General features: G+C 30.9%; 1 protein-coding gene across 1 annotated transcript in view; it reads right to left on the reverse strand.

Annotated features, from left to right (window-relative positions):
* LOC113370316 (UDP-glucose:glycoprotein glucosyltransferase) overlaps nucleotides 1-17,276 on the reverse strand; it is a 402,309-nt gene extending 385,033 nt beyond the window's left edge. The window contains exons 1-4 of the mRNA XM_026610986.1: nucleotides 16,932-17,276; nucleotides 16,629-16,861; nucleotides 16,373-16,555; nucleotides 9,438-9,607 (exon numbers count right to left, since the gene is read on the reverse strand). Of these exons, the coding sequence (XP_026466771.1) occupies nucleotides 9,438-9,607; nucleotides 16,373-16,555; nucleotides 16,629-16,861; nucleotides 16,932-17,160 (815 nt within the window). The 5' untranslated portion in view covers nucleotides 17,161-17,276. The remainder of the gene's footprint in view (nucleotides 1-9,437; nucleotides 9,608-16,372; nucleotides 16,556-16,628; nucleotides 16,862-16,931) is intronic.
* Between the last annotated feature and the right edge of the window lie 236 nt (nucleotides 17,277-17,512).

A 17,512-nucleotide genomic window follows, 5' to 3' on the forward strand; every position in this document is an offset into this window, starting at 1 on the left:
CCGTCAATTCCTTTAAGTTTCAGCTTTGCAACCATACTTCCCCCGGAACCCAAAAGCTTTGGTTTCCCGGAAGCTGCCCGCCGAGTCATCGGAGGAACTTCGGCGGATCGCTAGCTGGCATCGTTTATGGTTAGAACTAGGGCGGTATCTGATCGCCTTCGAACCTCTAACTTTCGTTCTTGATTGATGAAAACACATTTGGCAAATGCTTTCGCTTCTGTCCGTCTTGCGACGATCCAAGAATTTCACCTCTAACGTCGCAATACGAATGCCCCCAGTTGTCCCTATTAATCATTACCTCGGAATTCCGAAAACCAATAAAATAGAACCGAGGTCCTATTCCATTATTCCATGCACACAATATTCAGGCAAATGAGCCTGCTTTAAGCACTCTAATTTGTTCAAAGTAAACGTACCGGCTCACCTCGACACTCGGTGAAGAGCACCGTGGTAGGATTTTGAGTTGGGCCGCCTTTTGACGGGCTAAACCCACCGGTAGGACGTCCCACAGACATGCCAGTTGAACACCGCGAGCGGTGAACCGACAGTGTGGGACACAGATTCAACTACGAGCTTTTTAACCGCAACAACTTTAATATACGCTATTAGAGCTGGAATTACCGCGGCTGCTGGCACCAGAATGGCCCTCTAATAGATCCACGTTAAAGGATTTAAAGTCTACTCATTCCGATTACGGGGCCTCGGATGAGTCCCGTATCGTTATTTTTCGTCACTACCTCCCCGTGCCGGGAGTGGGTAATTTGCGCGCCTGCTGCCTTCCTTGGATGTGGTAGCCGTTTCTCAGGCTCCCTCTCCGGAATCGAACCCTGATTCCCCGTTACCCGTAACAACCATGGTAGTCGCAGAAACTACCATCGACAGTTGATAAGGCAGACATTTGAAAGATGCGTCGCCGGTACTAGACCGTGCGATCAGCACAAAGTTATTCAGAGTCACCAAGTCAAACGGTGAGCAAGGCAAGCCCGCCACCGATTGGTTTTGATCTAATAAAAGCATTCCTTCCATCTCTGGTCGGAACTCTATTTGCATGTATTAGCTCTAGAATTACCTCAGTTATCCAAGTAATGTGGGTACGATCTAAGGAACCGTAACTGATGTAATGTGCCATTCGCGGTTTCACCTTAATGTGGCTTGCACTGAGACATGCATGGCTTAATCTTTGAGACAAGCATATACTACTGGCAGGATCAACCAGGGTGCTATATATATATATATATATATATATATATATATATATATATATATATATATATATATATATATATAATAGCATAGTGCGTAAATGTCCCTCGGCGTCACCCGAGAGACCACACTTTGTATAGAAAAGTTCGATGAATATTTCTAAACATCGAATTTTCTTACATATATATATCTGAGCCGTACGATATTCCCTGAACATAACGAACAGTTTACATCGCGACTAGATATTTTATATATTCTGCGCTTAACACAGAGGCTAGACCTTTAACAACCGTCGAAACGGCGGTCCGTACATGAAATTTGCGGTCCGCAGACCCAGTTAATTTCAAACAGTCTCTTTACCCTTCGTTAGATTGAAAACGTCGGGGCGAATTCATAAGAATTCATCGTTATAACTCACTTTTATTCTCGCTCGGAGAGTATTGAGTTGATTGCATTTGTATATTTGATTTTCCGCATAAGAGTCTTTGCGTCAACGACACATGCCCGCGGATATGCTGTACAGTATGGTTGAACACTTATAAATAAGGTCCAGAACCCGGCCGTAAACCGACATCCGAACATATACGGCGTATATAATTCCAGACACGGTCTACGACATTATTTAAAGTAACGCCGCTATATAGTTGACAGACTAAAAGTATCGAATATAATGTATAAAATACACCGGGGTATAATATTCGAACCTGCCTGAACAACACAGCGTACTTTAGCCTAAGCTTGCTCGCATCGCAATTTTCTCGAGATTTTCCGATTTTCCTGAAATTTTACGACAGCAACTCGCCTGTAGGCCACACCGTTCGGAATTCGAAGTTGCGATATATGGAAAAAAAACTAAGAATTTTGAGACCTTTCTAACGATGTATAATACTTTATATGTTTTCTTTACAGAAATATCGAATCGTGAGGAGTGTTGCTCCAACCTAGCCGCACTTTGCATTTTGACAAGTTAACATCAACACATATTGCTCTATAACATCAAAACCGTAAAAGATACGAAAAAACTTTGTTCGTACGAAAGATGCAGAATAAAATTATGAATAAAATGGTATATGAATGGTTAAGTGTGTTCATATAATTTTCTCGAGATTTTCCGATTTTCCTAAAATTTTACGACAGCAACTCGCCTGTAGGCCACACCGTTCGGAATTCGAAGTTGCAATATATGGGAAAAAAACTAAGAATTTTGAGACCTTTCTAACGATGTATAATACTTTATATGTTTTCTTTACAGAAATATCGAATCGTGAGGAGTGTTGCTCCAACCTAGCCGCACTTTGCATTTTGACAAGTTAACATCTACACATATTGCTCTATAACATCTAAACCGTAAAAGATACGAAAAAACTTTGTTCGTACGAAAGATGCAGAATAAAATTATGAATAAAATGGTATATGAATGGTTAAGTGTGTTCATATAATTTTCTCCAGATTTTCCAATTTTACTAAAATTTTACGACAGCAACTCGCCTGTAGGCCACACCGTTCGGAATTCGAAGTTGCGATATATGGGAAAAAACTAAGAATTTTGAGACCTTTCTAACGATGTATAATACTTTATATGTTTTCTTTACAGAAATATCGAATCGTGAGGAGTGTTGCTCCAACCTAGCCGCACTTTGCATTTTGACAAGTTAACATCTACACATATATATAAGACTATCTACATATATATATAAAACTAAGACTGGCCAAATCGGTTTAGCCGTTTTCGAGTTTTACTAATTCATTTGAAAGAGAGCTCCATTTTTTATATATAAGATATATAATATATATATATATATATATATATATATATATATATATATATATATATATATATATATATATATATATATATATATATATATAAAAAATGGAGCTCTCTTTCAAATGAATTAGTAAAACTCGAAAACGGCTAAACCGATTTGGCCAGTCTTAGTCTTGAAAAATTCGTGCCAATCCAGAGAAGGTCCAAAGGGTGAGAAATTATTTCAAATCCGCGTAGTAACTTTACATTTTTAATTTGAAAATTTTTGGTAAACAGCACTTGATTCAAAATGGCTTCTCACACAATATTATTCAAATGACAGATGAATACTACTCATATGTCAAATGGTTTAGACAAGTTAAAACAGATTATGTGTTATTCTATTAATTTTAAAATTTAATTATTAATATATTTTTAAATGTTAATAAGAATGCTTATTTTGAATTTATATGAGATTTTATTAATTCTCAAGTGTTTTCTCGCTGCCTTTTTGTATTCTTTTATCAAGAGCTTGTAATAATACTATTCTTATTGATTAAGGCTTGCTTATGAAAAAATAAATAAATAATTTTCTTTCAAACGCTGTGCTGTGCAAGTACTTATTGGTTTAATGTGAATAATGTGTTACCATATCATTTTCTGAATTATATTATTATTGCATTTAGGTTATTCAAATTGAGATCCTAAATTTGGAATTCATCGAAGGGGACACCATAGACATTTCTGTCTAATCACTTATTGCAAGTTATAATAAACAGCGATATGAATAAGAAAATTGGATTATAACACAGATAGTAATTTTAGAAATCATATTCATAAAAATCTCAATTATGTGTACATACAAGTACAAGATCTTCTGAAACATAGTTGTTTAAAAATTGCTTATAAAGCTCACATTATGTTATGTGACATCCACATAATTACAGTTTAAATAGATATGGAAGTAATCATTTCAATTATATACAGTGCAATCTATTTTCAATACAAATTTTTCATTACAATACTATAAGGTAAACGTACCATATTACGGGATGTTAAGAAACGGGGTTAATAAGGTCCACCATCAAATTGTCGAATACCAGTAAAGTCGTTTGCATCACTTACGTTTAGCATCGTTCAACAAAAACATTTTAAAAGTAGAGGGGAGAAGATGTATAACCGGCTATAAAGGGTCTGTGCGTGTTTCCATACAGAGTTGGCCCCACCCTGGTATTTAAATAATTTTGATGTCATTTTATAGGTATTTTCGAGAAAATTCGAAATACCAAATCCGTAGTTCATCATTTGGCCGAGATATCAGTGAAAGCATGTGAAATTTTTTCAAACTCACTTTTTGTCGGAAATATGAGAGATATCGAAAAACTGTTAACGTCATTCTATTTGTACTGATCTTGTCTATGTTGTTCATTATAAATAATGAGAAAAAATTATTTGTTAGTGCGTGAAAAGGAGAAAATGATTTTTCATTTTCCATTTTCTACCAGTGTGGCATATATAAAAAATATATCTCTGTTGTCAAAATTATAATTATTATGGCTATCCATGGCTATCCAAATGACAACTATTATTTTTTCAGCGAATAGTAAAAACAATAATTATTTTTTCTATGTAACTACTATACAATTCCCTTTCTATGTAAATATTTATTGCAATACTTGCAATTTTTCGATATCATGATAAAATTGTCACTAAAATGTAAAATTATTGCAATTTCAGTCAAGTTATAAATAGTGCACAAAAAGTTTCATTATTTTTCATATATTAAAAGTATATTGAAAAATATATCTCTGTGAGCAATTTGTTTACACATAGAATTTCACAAATTATAATTATTGTGGTTTTCCATGGAGAATATGTAAAATAGAAATTATTATTTTTTGAAACGATATTAGTTTTGCAAAAAATATATTTTATTTTCTGTGAAAAAACAGCTTTTTTAAAATATCTCCTTTCTGGCTCATTCTACGATAAAAGTATCTATGTACGAATTAAACTAGATAAAATTTACTACAATTCTTTAGAAAACCGTTTTTTTCTAAAATTTATTGTTTGAGAGTACGGCCGCCTCAAAGTCTTTGCTGCTCTCGCCGTAGCATCAAATCTCTCCATATATGACAGCACTTTGAACTTGACCATATTCTCTCTAATAAATAAATATTTTCAATGTTAAATTAAGCGAATAAGATTAATAGATACTTTTATCGTAGAATGAGCCAGAAAGGAGATATTTTGAAAAAGCTGTTTTTTGACGCCATTTTTCCAATATGGCGGCAACTTGCCGTTCAAATGTGAGGTGGCAAAGTTGATTTTCGTAAAGAGCACCTCGAAATCTATAAGATTACCAATTTTCAGAATTCCCGGAGTACTGTACCGGCAACAGCACCAAATGACTGGACTAATATTAAAAATCACTGTTTATAGTTTTAAATCTAATTAAAAATCAATGTTTATAAATTTAAATAAATGTTGACATGAAAAAAAAAATGAAATGTCATTTGTCAATATTTATGAAAATAATTAGATAAATAGATTTATAATTTATATTTATTTGATTAGCTTACCAAATTATTTCGGATACCAAAACTTCATCAAAAAATTATAGATCACAATAAAAAAGCGGCATATTGAATTTAAAATTAATCATAAACAAAATTTTGACACTTCAACAAAAAAAAAATTTAATAATTGCTTCCAGATGACATCATTTGGGGCAAGTAGAATTTGCGACCGGTCGTACCATGGAAGACATTTTGAAAGTACATTCAAAATTCAGGGACAGGTCTCACGTTGCGACGACCCTTATTAAAATCCACCTGATTGAAATTTGAATCCGTTTGAAAACCAAATTTCAAACCTTTTGTTATTAAAAATTCATATCAATCCAAAAATAAATAAAATCCTAATTGAAATTTGAATATGATGGATCAATACTATTGATTAAAGTGCTTTTTTAAAACTTAAATAATAAATTAATAATATTTTTAAAAATATATTAAATTAAAAAAAAATTTAGATTATAGGAAATTTTGAAAAATACATTTAATATAAAAATATATATTTATTAAAAATTTCCATAAATTTAGACAGAAATTTACTAATAAAAAACAAAACAAGAGAATGGCAAATGTCAATATTTATGGAAACTTCGAGAAAAAACGATTAATGATTTTTGAAAAAATAAATTGACAGTTCAAAAAATATATTATTTTTACTAATTAAAAAAGGAACAGATTTATTATAATTTCGCCAACAGTTATATCCAAATTAGGCAAAATGCTATATTCAAAATAACAGAAATATATATGTTTGTAGATTAAAATAAATTTTGATAGTTGTAAACTAAAAAAAAAGTGAAATGTCATATTTCAACATCTATGGAAAGTATTAGATAAATAAATTTATAATTTATATTTATTTGGTTTTATTAACCATATTAGTTCGGATACTAAAACGTCCTCAAAACATAATAGATCAGAATGAAAATGCGACGTATCAAATTTAACTTTAATCATAAACAAAGTTTGACACGTCAAAAGAATTATTATTTTTAACGAATTCAAATGGGAACAAATGCATTAATTATTGCAAGTCATATTATAGGCAATATTACAAATCACATTTTAGATACAGAATAATAGAAGTTATCAAATTTAAATAAAATTGGGCGGTTACAAATTTAAAATAAATGCCGAAAATGACGTTTATTAATATTCTGGGAAATTTATGAATAAATTGATTTATGATTTAGGTTTAATTTGCTTAAGTTGTTCATTCAGGTAGACATCACAAAATTATTATAAATCATGATTGAAAACTAAATATTATATCATATTATATTGAATTTCGAAGTGCCAAAAATCAAACATTTAATAGATTTAGACTCGGATTCCTCAGAACGTTATCCATGTTAGTTTCAGGGATAGTATGAATATGAATTTATAGTCGGAAATTTATATTATAAGTGTTACGTAAGTAATCACAAATAAAAAAAAATACAGCATCATAGAGCATGTTAAAATTTTAACAAGTTAAATAGGACGTAATACCAAATAGGATATAAGAAATTTATAAAAGTCACTTGGTTATTCTTTATAAATTTTGTAATGTATATCGTTTTGCGACGAAAGTATTCATTCATGTTGTATACAATATTATCGGCTAATTTATATCAAAAAGAAAAATACTCAACAATTATAAAATAGTATCGTTTTGTGACGAAAGTATTCATTTATAATTTAGTATCGGCTAATTTATATAAAAAAGAAAAATACTCAATAATTATAAAATAGTATCGTTTTGCGACGAAAGTATTCATTCATGAATTTAGTAGCGGCTAATTTATATCAAAAAGAAAAATACTCAACAATTATAAAATAGTATCGTTTTGTGACAAAAGTATTCATTTATAATTTAGTATCGGCTAATTTATATCAAAAAGAAAAATACTCAATAATTATAAAATAGTATTGTTTTGTGACGAAAGTATTCATTTATGAATTTAGTGTCGGCTAATTAATATCAAAAAGAAAAATACTCAATAATTATAAAATAGTATCGTTTTGTGATGAAAGTATTTATTTATGAAAATAGTATCGACTAATTTATATAAAAAAAACAATGATTATAAAATTAGTATTATTTTGTGATAAAAGTATTTATTTACAAATTATTAATTATTATAATGAAAAGAAAAATACTCAACAAATATAAAATTAGTATTGTTTTGTGATAAAAGTAGTTACTTACGAATTATTAGTATCGGAAACTTATTATGAAAAAGAAAATACTCAACAATCACATTAGCAATAAAACTGATTGTGAATAATATTCAAAACACACATGAGAAATAATAGTATCAGAATTATTTTGCTATTATTATATTATATATATATATATATATATATATATATATATATATATATATATATATATATATATATATATATATATATAATAGTTATATGTTCACAGACGCATTTGCGTATTATGTTATTTTAACAATAGATTAGGTTCAATGACTATCCTTTCAACCCGCATTGTAAAAAGTGGAGATATGATCAATTGTTAATTGCACCGCCTGACATGGAAAATCCTTAATAAAGTAAACGAAGAAATACTCAACGTTTATAAAGTAGTATTTATTTTAGAAAAAAAGTATCGGCTTCAGAAATAAGAATCGGAAATAAAATAATCTTAATAGAAATACTTAACGAATATAAAGTAGTATTTATTTTAGAAAAACAATTAGAATATTATTACTTATTATCGTTGATAAACATATATTCTCGGCGGTAACAGAAATTATATTATCGACATACGTAATCTTTAACTCTAATTATTTTATTTATTGTTAACCAGTGGCTTCGAACTGGGCATTCATAAACATTTTCTTTAACAAAAAACCATATCGCACTCAGCTTATCGCTTGTTTCGTTATCTATGAAGAGCGGTACCGGCGCTACAAAAGAGAATGAGTGGGTTTCATAAAATGCGGTCGAACTTTTGGTGGAATCAAAAGTATAGTATCGGCGCAAAGTATCGATACCGCCAAAAGAATCGGCTCGAAGTATCGATTCCAAAAGTACTCAGTATCGACGTCAAAGTATCGATACTTACTCAGTATCGATTCTATCGTTCTAACACTAGACATCAGGCGAAAAGAAAATTTTCGAATAAATATCAATAAAACAATTTTTCTAAAAAATTCAGTAATAAATGACGTGTTGTAAAATTATCGCTCGACCAGATGATCGACTCAATGACTCGTAATTTTAACAGTGTTGACTAAAGTAAAAACGCAAAACTTGAGAATCAAATTCAAATTAATTATTTCCTTTTGATGAGAAAATTGATTTTTTGGATTAATTTTATATAAAAAATATGTAGTAAACTTTGTAATAGAAGCAAAACATAATACTTCTGTTTTCTAAATTTTTCTTCTACTATTTCCATTCGAGAATTAACATTATATCGGGTAGTTCGATTAGCATATTATTACTTTTAAACAATTATATAATTGTGTAAAAGTAATAATATAATACTAAATATTTTTTGCTGCTTAAATACTATTGATATCACTGATAAATTTTGCTCTCTAAAGTGTTGTTATTTATTTCAGGCTATGGAAAACCAGATTAAATGCATTTTGTTTCGTGTATTTTTCGTCATGTATATTCCTGATTGCCGACATTCACGGCCAAAGATTGTCGTAGTTAGAAATATGACCCTTTACTAATCAATAAATTAAACATTTGAGCTATTCACACTAGAACATAATTTCATTGTTCTGTAAGTAATATTTGTCTTTGAAATAATATTTTTGTATTTTCTGGAAGACGAGAAAGCGACCACTTCCTTCCCAAAGCAAAAACGCCAAGGGAAGAAAGCGACCGCTTCCACTTGTACTGTTACCACTGCATATATTGAAAACTATTTGAAATTATTTTTATTTCAACATTAACCAAACCTTAGCTGCTTGAAATTAAACCCATCAATTTCATCATCTTCTTCAGGGTTCATTTCAGAATGAGTATCATTAACTAGTTGAAGTGAGTCATCTTGACTTGTGTACTCTGTAGATTTCATTTGAAGTTCAACTCCATACCCCGACAATCTCAATTTTCTGTTACCTCTGTCCTAAAAAATAATTGTAAAGAAATCAGTGTATATTTGTAATTTCATGTTTCAATTATAAAAACGAAGATAACAATAAACACACACATTCAAAAAAAGAATCGAGCAATAAAAAGCATAAAAAAAAATATTAAAAATTGATGTTCTACTACTTTTAATTTCTTTAAAAATATGTTTTTGTATACATAGTTTTTTTTGATAATCTTTACATTGATGCTCATGTTTGTAATATTTGAAATGTTAATTGATTTTGATATTTTTCTAAAGCTAAATGAAATTTCACCACATAAATTAACCCTTTAGTTAGGTTTTCGCCGCTATCCAGAAACAACGTGCCGCTCAGCCGCACTACTGAACGGATAGACACAACGATATATTTTGAGATATCACGATGACGATAATTCAATAAAAATGTGTTAAAACCATTAAAAATTATTTAATGATCTGAAAGTTACAATAAAAGTCCAGAGTTCTGAATAGTTTAACTCAGTGATATTTGTAGCATAATACACTAGAACTACATAGTCTAATCTGGCCTTTTCACTTAGAACAAAATCCTCGTTCAGAAGGAATACTTAGGGGTCCATTTTAGTCGCAGATTTGGCGCTAGTGAGCCGATGAAAAAGTATTTTCAACTCATAGCTTCAAACTCATATGGAGGACATAATTAATACATTTCTACGTAGTGCATTGGCATATTAGTCTAATCATAATACACTTTAAAAAAAAGAGGTCAGTTCTAGGAAATTGTGTAAGAAATCAAGTATACGCTTCTACAAGAAAGACATAATACACAAATAAAAAGCTGTTCCAGCTGTTTGAAATTGGATTACCACTTCACACGGATCTAAATATACTTGGGAGAAAATGAATGTCTTAAGAATGTCAAATTTTGCACGGGATGATTATTAGTTAATGAGAGTTAAGAATGCCAAAAGCAGCGCCATCACGTCGAGCGTAGGACCCTTTAAATATTCCTTCTGAACGTAAAAAGCGGGCGAGGGCAACGTCTATATCAGTGGTCGGGGAACCGGGGTAAATTACCCCAAATGGGGTAAAAGTGGAATTTTTGGGGGTAAAAAGTATATATTTGCAAAGCACTAAATCAGCTTCACTATCGAAAAGAATCTCTGCATTAGCAAAAAATGTGAAGTTTTTGCATTAAAACAAACTAAATATTTTGCCATTCAGCTTGAGACAACGGATTTCAGTAGTAATTCACAACTGGTATATGTTTGCTATAAAGGTGCAGATAATTTTGAAAAGAAATTGCTGTTTTGTTTTCTTCTCAAGTTCAGATATCGTGGAATAGATATTTATAATAAAGTAAACGAATACTTCAAAGCGCAAAGATTAAAATGGGAAAATTGCAATTTGGTGTCTTTGGATTAAGCTCCATCTATGATGGGTCATATTTATAGTTTTTCAGCTTTTGTAAGGGAAAATAACCCACACTCATGATAGTCCAAGAGCCAGGTGCAAATTTGGTTAATTATTTCTTCTCGATAGATAATTGGCGATACGCATCAGACAACAGTATCATAAAGCCCTATGACCGTCAGCTGCGGCACAGTGGGGGGGATGAGTAATTGGAACCCCCCACGCTTGAAGAAAAAAAAAAAAATTCACTCATTTCCTCTCGGCTAAAAGTTTATCAAGTTATAGCTAACCCAATACCTCAACCAAAAAAAAAGTCAGCTGGTTATAACATAGTGCATTGTACGTCAGCTGATGGCTAGATCATGGGAAAAAAATCTTCACTTTCAGTGATATCCTCTCGGTTAAAAATTTACCAGATGATAGCTTATATGTAACAATTGATAAATATATACGTCAGCTGGCTGTATCTCGGTGGAAAAATCGTCAGCTGATACTTTGAAGGTCGTTACGTAGAAGTTAGCCAGAAGCATTTATTGACTATTTAAAGGCATCAGCTGACCAGGTTTCCCTCGACTTATTGCTTGCTGATTTTTTTTATTCATCACAGTATTATATTTGAAATCAACTCACAAATTTTCGTGTGGGAGGAAATGACGCCTCTTTAACACGTTCACTGCGTAAGAATTTTTTCACTACTAGTGCGTATGGCATTACGAGGCCGAAATGTATTCGTTGTTCCGACACTGACGTGTTAATAATTATGTTAGCTAACATGGCTAATATATCAGAAAATATCAACATTCGCATGGAAGTTGGAGTTGGAAAAGCCCAAAGATTTATAAATGTTACTCAATTATACGAATCTTTGGGATCTGATTTGAGCCCAGCACTTCCGGCATTTCACGCATTCACAGGGTGTGATTTTAACCCGGCCGTTTTTCGAAAAGGAAAAAAACGACAATTTTCAATAATGGCTAAATCGAATGTTTTCATCGAGTGTCTCATCCAAATGTCAAAATCATTAGAGAATAGAGACAATATTTTTGAGAAAATTCAAGAGTTTGTTTGCCATATGTATGGATTAAATCGTCTGAAAAAGGTCAATGAGGCAAGAGTAGTGTTGTTTGAAAAAACATATAAATTCTTGGATACGGAGACATTCAAGTTACCAAAGAAAGGTATTGATGGCTCTTCTCTACCACCTTGCGAGTCAGAGCTATATCAGCAATTTTTAAGAGCATGCTATATTGCTCAAATTTGGTCAAATGCACATTTGAAGGTTCCAACTTCTGATGATCCGGAAGACTATGGTTGGGAAGAAATTGACAATAAATATGATTTTACCTGGTTCTTTGGAAGTCAGTTACCAACATCGATTGATGAAATAACTATCCAGCCCGAAAAAGGTAACATTTTATTATCATATTAATGATATTATGCTAAAATACGCATTCTAATTTTTTTTTACAGATTATGACAATGAAAATATAACAGCAGACAGCTCTGACAGTGACTCGGACAATGAATCAGAGAGAGATAGTTGTGACTCAAGCCAAAGCGAAGCCGAAAATGATTAAATAACATTGTCATTCGAATTGTAATTTGTCATAATTTTTTTATAATAAATATTTTTTTATCAAGTAACTACTTAATTTATACTAAGCAAATTGATTATTGAAATATTGGAATATATCTAAAATTATATGATTATATACTTATAAGTCTAAAAAATATTGATATGTTTGTTTCATCTCAACACTCATATTGGAGTGCTATGCCGAATAATCAAAGAGACGTCATTTCCTCCCACACGAAAATGTGTGAGCTGATTTTAAATATAATATTGTGATGAATAAAAAAAATCAGCTAGCAATAAGTCGAGGGAAACCTGGTCAGCTGATGCCTTTAAATAGTCAATAAATGCTTCTGGCTAACTTCTACGTAACTACCTTCAAAGTATCAGCTGACAATTTTTCCACCGAGATACAGCCAGCTGACGTATATATTTATCAATTGTTACATATAAGCTCTCATCTGGTAAATTTTTAACCGAGAGGATATCACTGAAAGTGAAGATTTTTTTCCCATGATCTAGCCATCAGCTGACGTACAATGCACTATGTTATAACCAGCTGACTTTTTTTTTTTGGTTGAGGTATTGGGTTAGCTATAACTTGATAAACTTTTAGCCGAGAAGAAATGAGTGAATTTATTTTTTTTTCTTCAAGCGTGGGGGGTTACAACTGCTCATCCCCCCCGCCGAGCCTCAGCTGACATTCACGAGGCTCTATAGTTCGATTTTCTTATGCGTTTTACCAATTATCAATTGAGAGGAACTTGGTCATATAAATCTGTTACTGGCTCTCGGGCTATGATGTTATCAAGATTATAAATTTTATCAAGGGACATGCACTAAATACGCGACTATTTTGTGAATTATGTCAGGATGGTGAAGCTGAGACTTACCTTCTTTATTATACAGAAGTAAGGTGGCTCTCTCGCGGAAATATTTTATATTGAGTATGGACTCTTAAAAATAAAGCTGAAATCTCTATGGTTTCTCAAAAAAATATTCTTGCTAAAAATTTTAAATACTCTTCCTGGGTTGCATATCTCGCATATTTAGCAGACATAAAATTCTGAAAAAATTGCGTCAAAGATGAAGCAACACCATTTCTCCAAAACGTAATGTTCTTACATTACATGTGTGAGTGTTTGTTGTCACTTGTGGCATTATTGTTAAATTCCCGCAGGGTAAGTTATGGAAATGGGCCGAAAATCGAAAATGAAAATTTTTGTATTTCTTCACGTTTCAGAGGTTTTTGAACATTTTGCCATACCTCATATTCAGAAAAAATGGATGTGTGTTTTGTGTGTCCGCATTTTTTCGTTCACGTTTTCGAGCGCACGGATGAACCGATTTGAATGGTTCATTCAACATTCGGTTCCTATTGATAAGGAGATATGCTGATTAGTATTTGGCAAAGGCAAGTCCAGCCGTTACAGAGATACGGAGTAAAGAGTGCAGAAAATAAAAATTGAGTTTTTAAGAGAACGAAGTATCCCATATGAATGATCCAAAAAACATTCAATTTGTAATGATTGGGAGAAGTGGTGATTAGGTTTTGACAAAGACATATCCAGCCATTTCGAAGATACAGAGCTAAATGTACAAAAATGGCAGTTTTTGAGAGAACTAAGCATCCGATTTGAATGATTAAAAAAACTTGCTGTTTGTGTTGACAAAACAATTACTTTTGGGAAAGAAAAATATTTCAATTTTTTTTTTCAAAAAATTTTTCTTTGTATATCGAAAATAATTCAGATTTTAATTTTAATTCTGGCTAAAGTTCTAAAGCTCACTTATAATACGAATCACGAATAAATAATTTTTTTAAATTTTGTAATTTAGCTTATTTATATTTTATGAATATTATACAATGTTACAGTATTTATAATAATCTAATTGGAAACATTTAAAATTCCTCGAAAATTTCGTCACGGTGCGGAAAGTTCCAGCAATTTGCCTTAACGCATGATACCATATACCACTAGTTTATTCATGTATAGAGTAGGATTTTCATGAAAAATATATTTATTCATAATGAATATAGTTTTTACTTATTTTTTCTTCAAACCATTTGTTTCAGCCTTTTTCAAAGTTTAGAAGTAACAAACAATGTAGCAAACCGTTAATCTGCGGGTTATGGCAGGTTATACAGAAATATGTTGCAAACAGATTCCAATTATAGGCTCTTTTAGTTAATTTTTTTTTGTGGGGTAATGAGAGGTTGCACAAAAACATTTTGGGGTAACGGTTCCAAAAGTTCCCCGACCACTGGTCTATATGAACACGGGGTATTCTAATATTGTCTAGGGTCTAATCATTACATCTCTTAATGTAGGATTTCTTATAAAATTAAATTCTTTTGTTTCATTCGTGAAGCGAATTAACTTCAATATAGACTAAGTGTGCTATGACTTTTGTAATAAACAAAAAAGTAACAAAAATATCGATGTCTATTAACATTATTATTGACTTATTGAACATTGGTTTTTAATTAAACCTGTCTATTAATAAAAGTGTATTAAAACATAAATGTGAAATTGATAATAAATATTTATCGGAAGAGCTTTTGAACTCATGTAAATTGAATTTGTCACGTTTCCACATTGTGCTACTACATCAAAAAAATTGTGTGGTGTGTGCAAAAAATTCTATTTTCGCCAAATAATTTCTATGATAACAAAATTTGCATCTGCATAGACATAAACTTACATAATTGTCAAAGTAATTTCATTCAAGGGCCAATTTTATGTTGTACAAAACATGGGATTTCTTTTTTAAGAAAATCTACATGGACTAATTATATACATAAACAAAGCAAGAAAGACATCACTTTTATTCTTTGAAAAAAAAAAGAGGGGTCTTATACCAACTTCAAAATAAACTGGTACATATAAGGATGTTCAAAAGCTAATGAAAGGTAAATTATTATTTTTATTCAAATTTTTATCATTGCATTTGGTAAAGATCGACCGAGCCGTTCCTTAGTAATTAGCTATGAGTTGATAACCTTAGAATGTTTTTTATTTTTGTTAAAAATAAATTTGAATACACTTTTATTCAGTTCAAAAGAATTTAACCTAAATTAATACATTTCCAGAGCTATTAAAAAATTTTTTTTCCAGAATTTTTATGAATGTGACAATAGTAATACTGAACACTAAAATTCTATGAAAAACGATTTAGTTATATAAATTTATTAAAATTTGGATTAATCCGCTGAGCTTTTATAGAATTCTACAGGTATGTATTAGGAATTTTCTCATTTTTCCTCAATAATGTGGAATTATAAAAAATTAGTACAATTTAAGTGATTTCCCTGTATGCTGAGTTGCTGTATGGCAGTATAATGTTAGAAACTATTGCATATTGTTGACTTTTGTACAAAGAGTATAATTGGAATATTTCCGTACCAATTTTCACTTTGGTATTTAAAAAAGTTCTATGTCATTTTATAGGTTTTTTTCTAACAAAAATTTTATATACCAATTTCAGCTCTCTAGCTCTCCATTTGGTCTAAATATTATTGAAAATATGTGAAAGTAGCTCCTTTTTAAAACACGCTTTTTAGCAAAGTTTTAATTAACTTATCTTTTAATTATAGGGAATATGCTTGACCATATTTCATATAATCGATGCACTCATACTTGAGAAAACTTTGACAAAAATTAATTTGTCTCATTCTTAAAATTATTATTATTCATAGAATCAAAATTATGTTTGAAGTAATCCAGATTTCTAAAACATTCTAAATAGATGAACAAAATTACATTCCAAATTTATTATAAATAAATACCCATTACTGTATATGTAGATCTTACCTTTATGTAGTGTCTGACAATGTAATTTATTTGTCCATCTGAAGCTTTCTTGGAAAAAATCTTATGATATTTTGAAAATTCAGGGGTTCCAAGTTCACCATATAATATCACCATATTGGAGCAATTACAAGAATTCGGATAATAATGGTCAATTTTGAATAGTTCCACCACATTTTCTACCTCCTTTAACAATAATTTGTTTTAAAATTTTACTGGCATATTAGTTTATATTATACCATAAATTGTTAAAACTGACATTTTTTAAATACTTATCTACATCCTCCAAATTACAGAATAAGTTATTGTTTATATCAAGAACTATAGCACAATCTGTTGGTATATTTCTATCAATAGCAATTTGCGCATACATTTCAATTTTTGGTGAATAAATGTGTAAAGAAAGAGCTAGCTTCATTAATCCTAACTCACTCTGGGTCAGCATAGTTTTTGCAGTTTCCAAAATTGCATTGTAGCGAGCTTCATCGTTGGCTGTTTTCAACATAAATAATGTTAATTGTAATTAGTGAGCACATACATGATTTTTACTATTTTTACTTACGCAATTTAGACAAAGGTGTAGTTAGATTACATATTACATTTATAAACTTCCAGAAATAATCTGGATTTTCATCAGCTAAATATTCAGAAGCTTCTAACACAATTGGCGTTGATTTCCATTTTGCATGAATTAATGAAGTAACTGTCTTGGATTTTATATCTTTTGCTAAAATTCCTGTTGTCCACAGATGTGTACTTCCAACAAGCAGCAATAAAACACTTAGACGCATTATAAATCTTTAAAATAAATCATTTAAAATAATAATTAAAAAACCCTATTACGATCAAAATTATAGAACTGGAAGATAGACCATCGATTACAAGCCGCATAACCAAAAATATTCGATCTAAAGTCAAACATGTACGACATCCGAAGGGACATCCGACAAGGTAGAAAAACTATATCAAGGCCTACTATCTCAGTGCAAAATCCGGGTTCACGAAACGAGCTTCGTGTATCGAGATCCAGTGGCCAGTTTGGCGCTAGTGAGCCGATATCAAGTGACAGATTAGTACATAAATAAATAATCATAGATAAAAGAAGAGTATGACACATAGATAAAAGAAGAGTATGATACTAAT

The sequence above is a fragment of the Ctenocephalides felis genome, unplaced genomic scaffold (assembly GCF_003426905.1).
Source record: "Ctenocephalides felis isolate EL2017-DRISC unplaced genomic scaffold, ASM342690v1 CF-g0.4_SCAFFOLD_01492, whole genome shotgun sequence".
Taxonomy (NCBI): domain Eukaryota; kingdom Metazoa; phylum Arthropoda; class Insecta; order Siphonaptera; family Pulicidae; genus Ctenocephalides; species Ctenocephalides felis.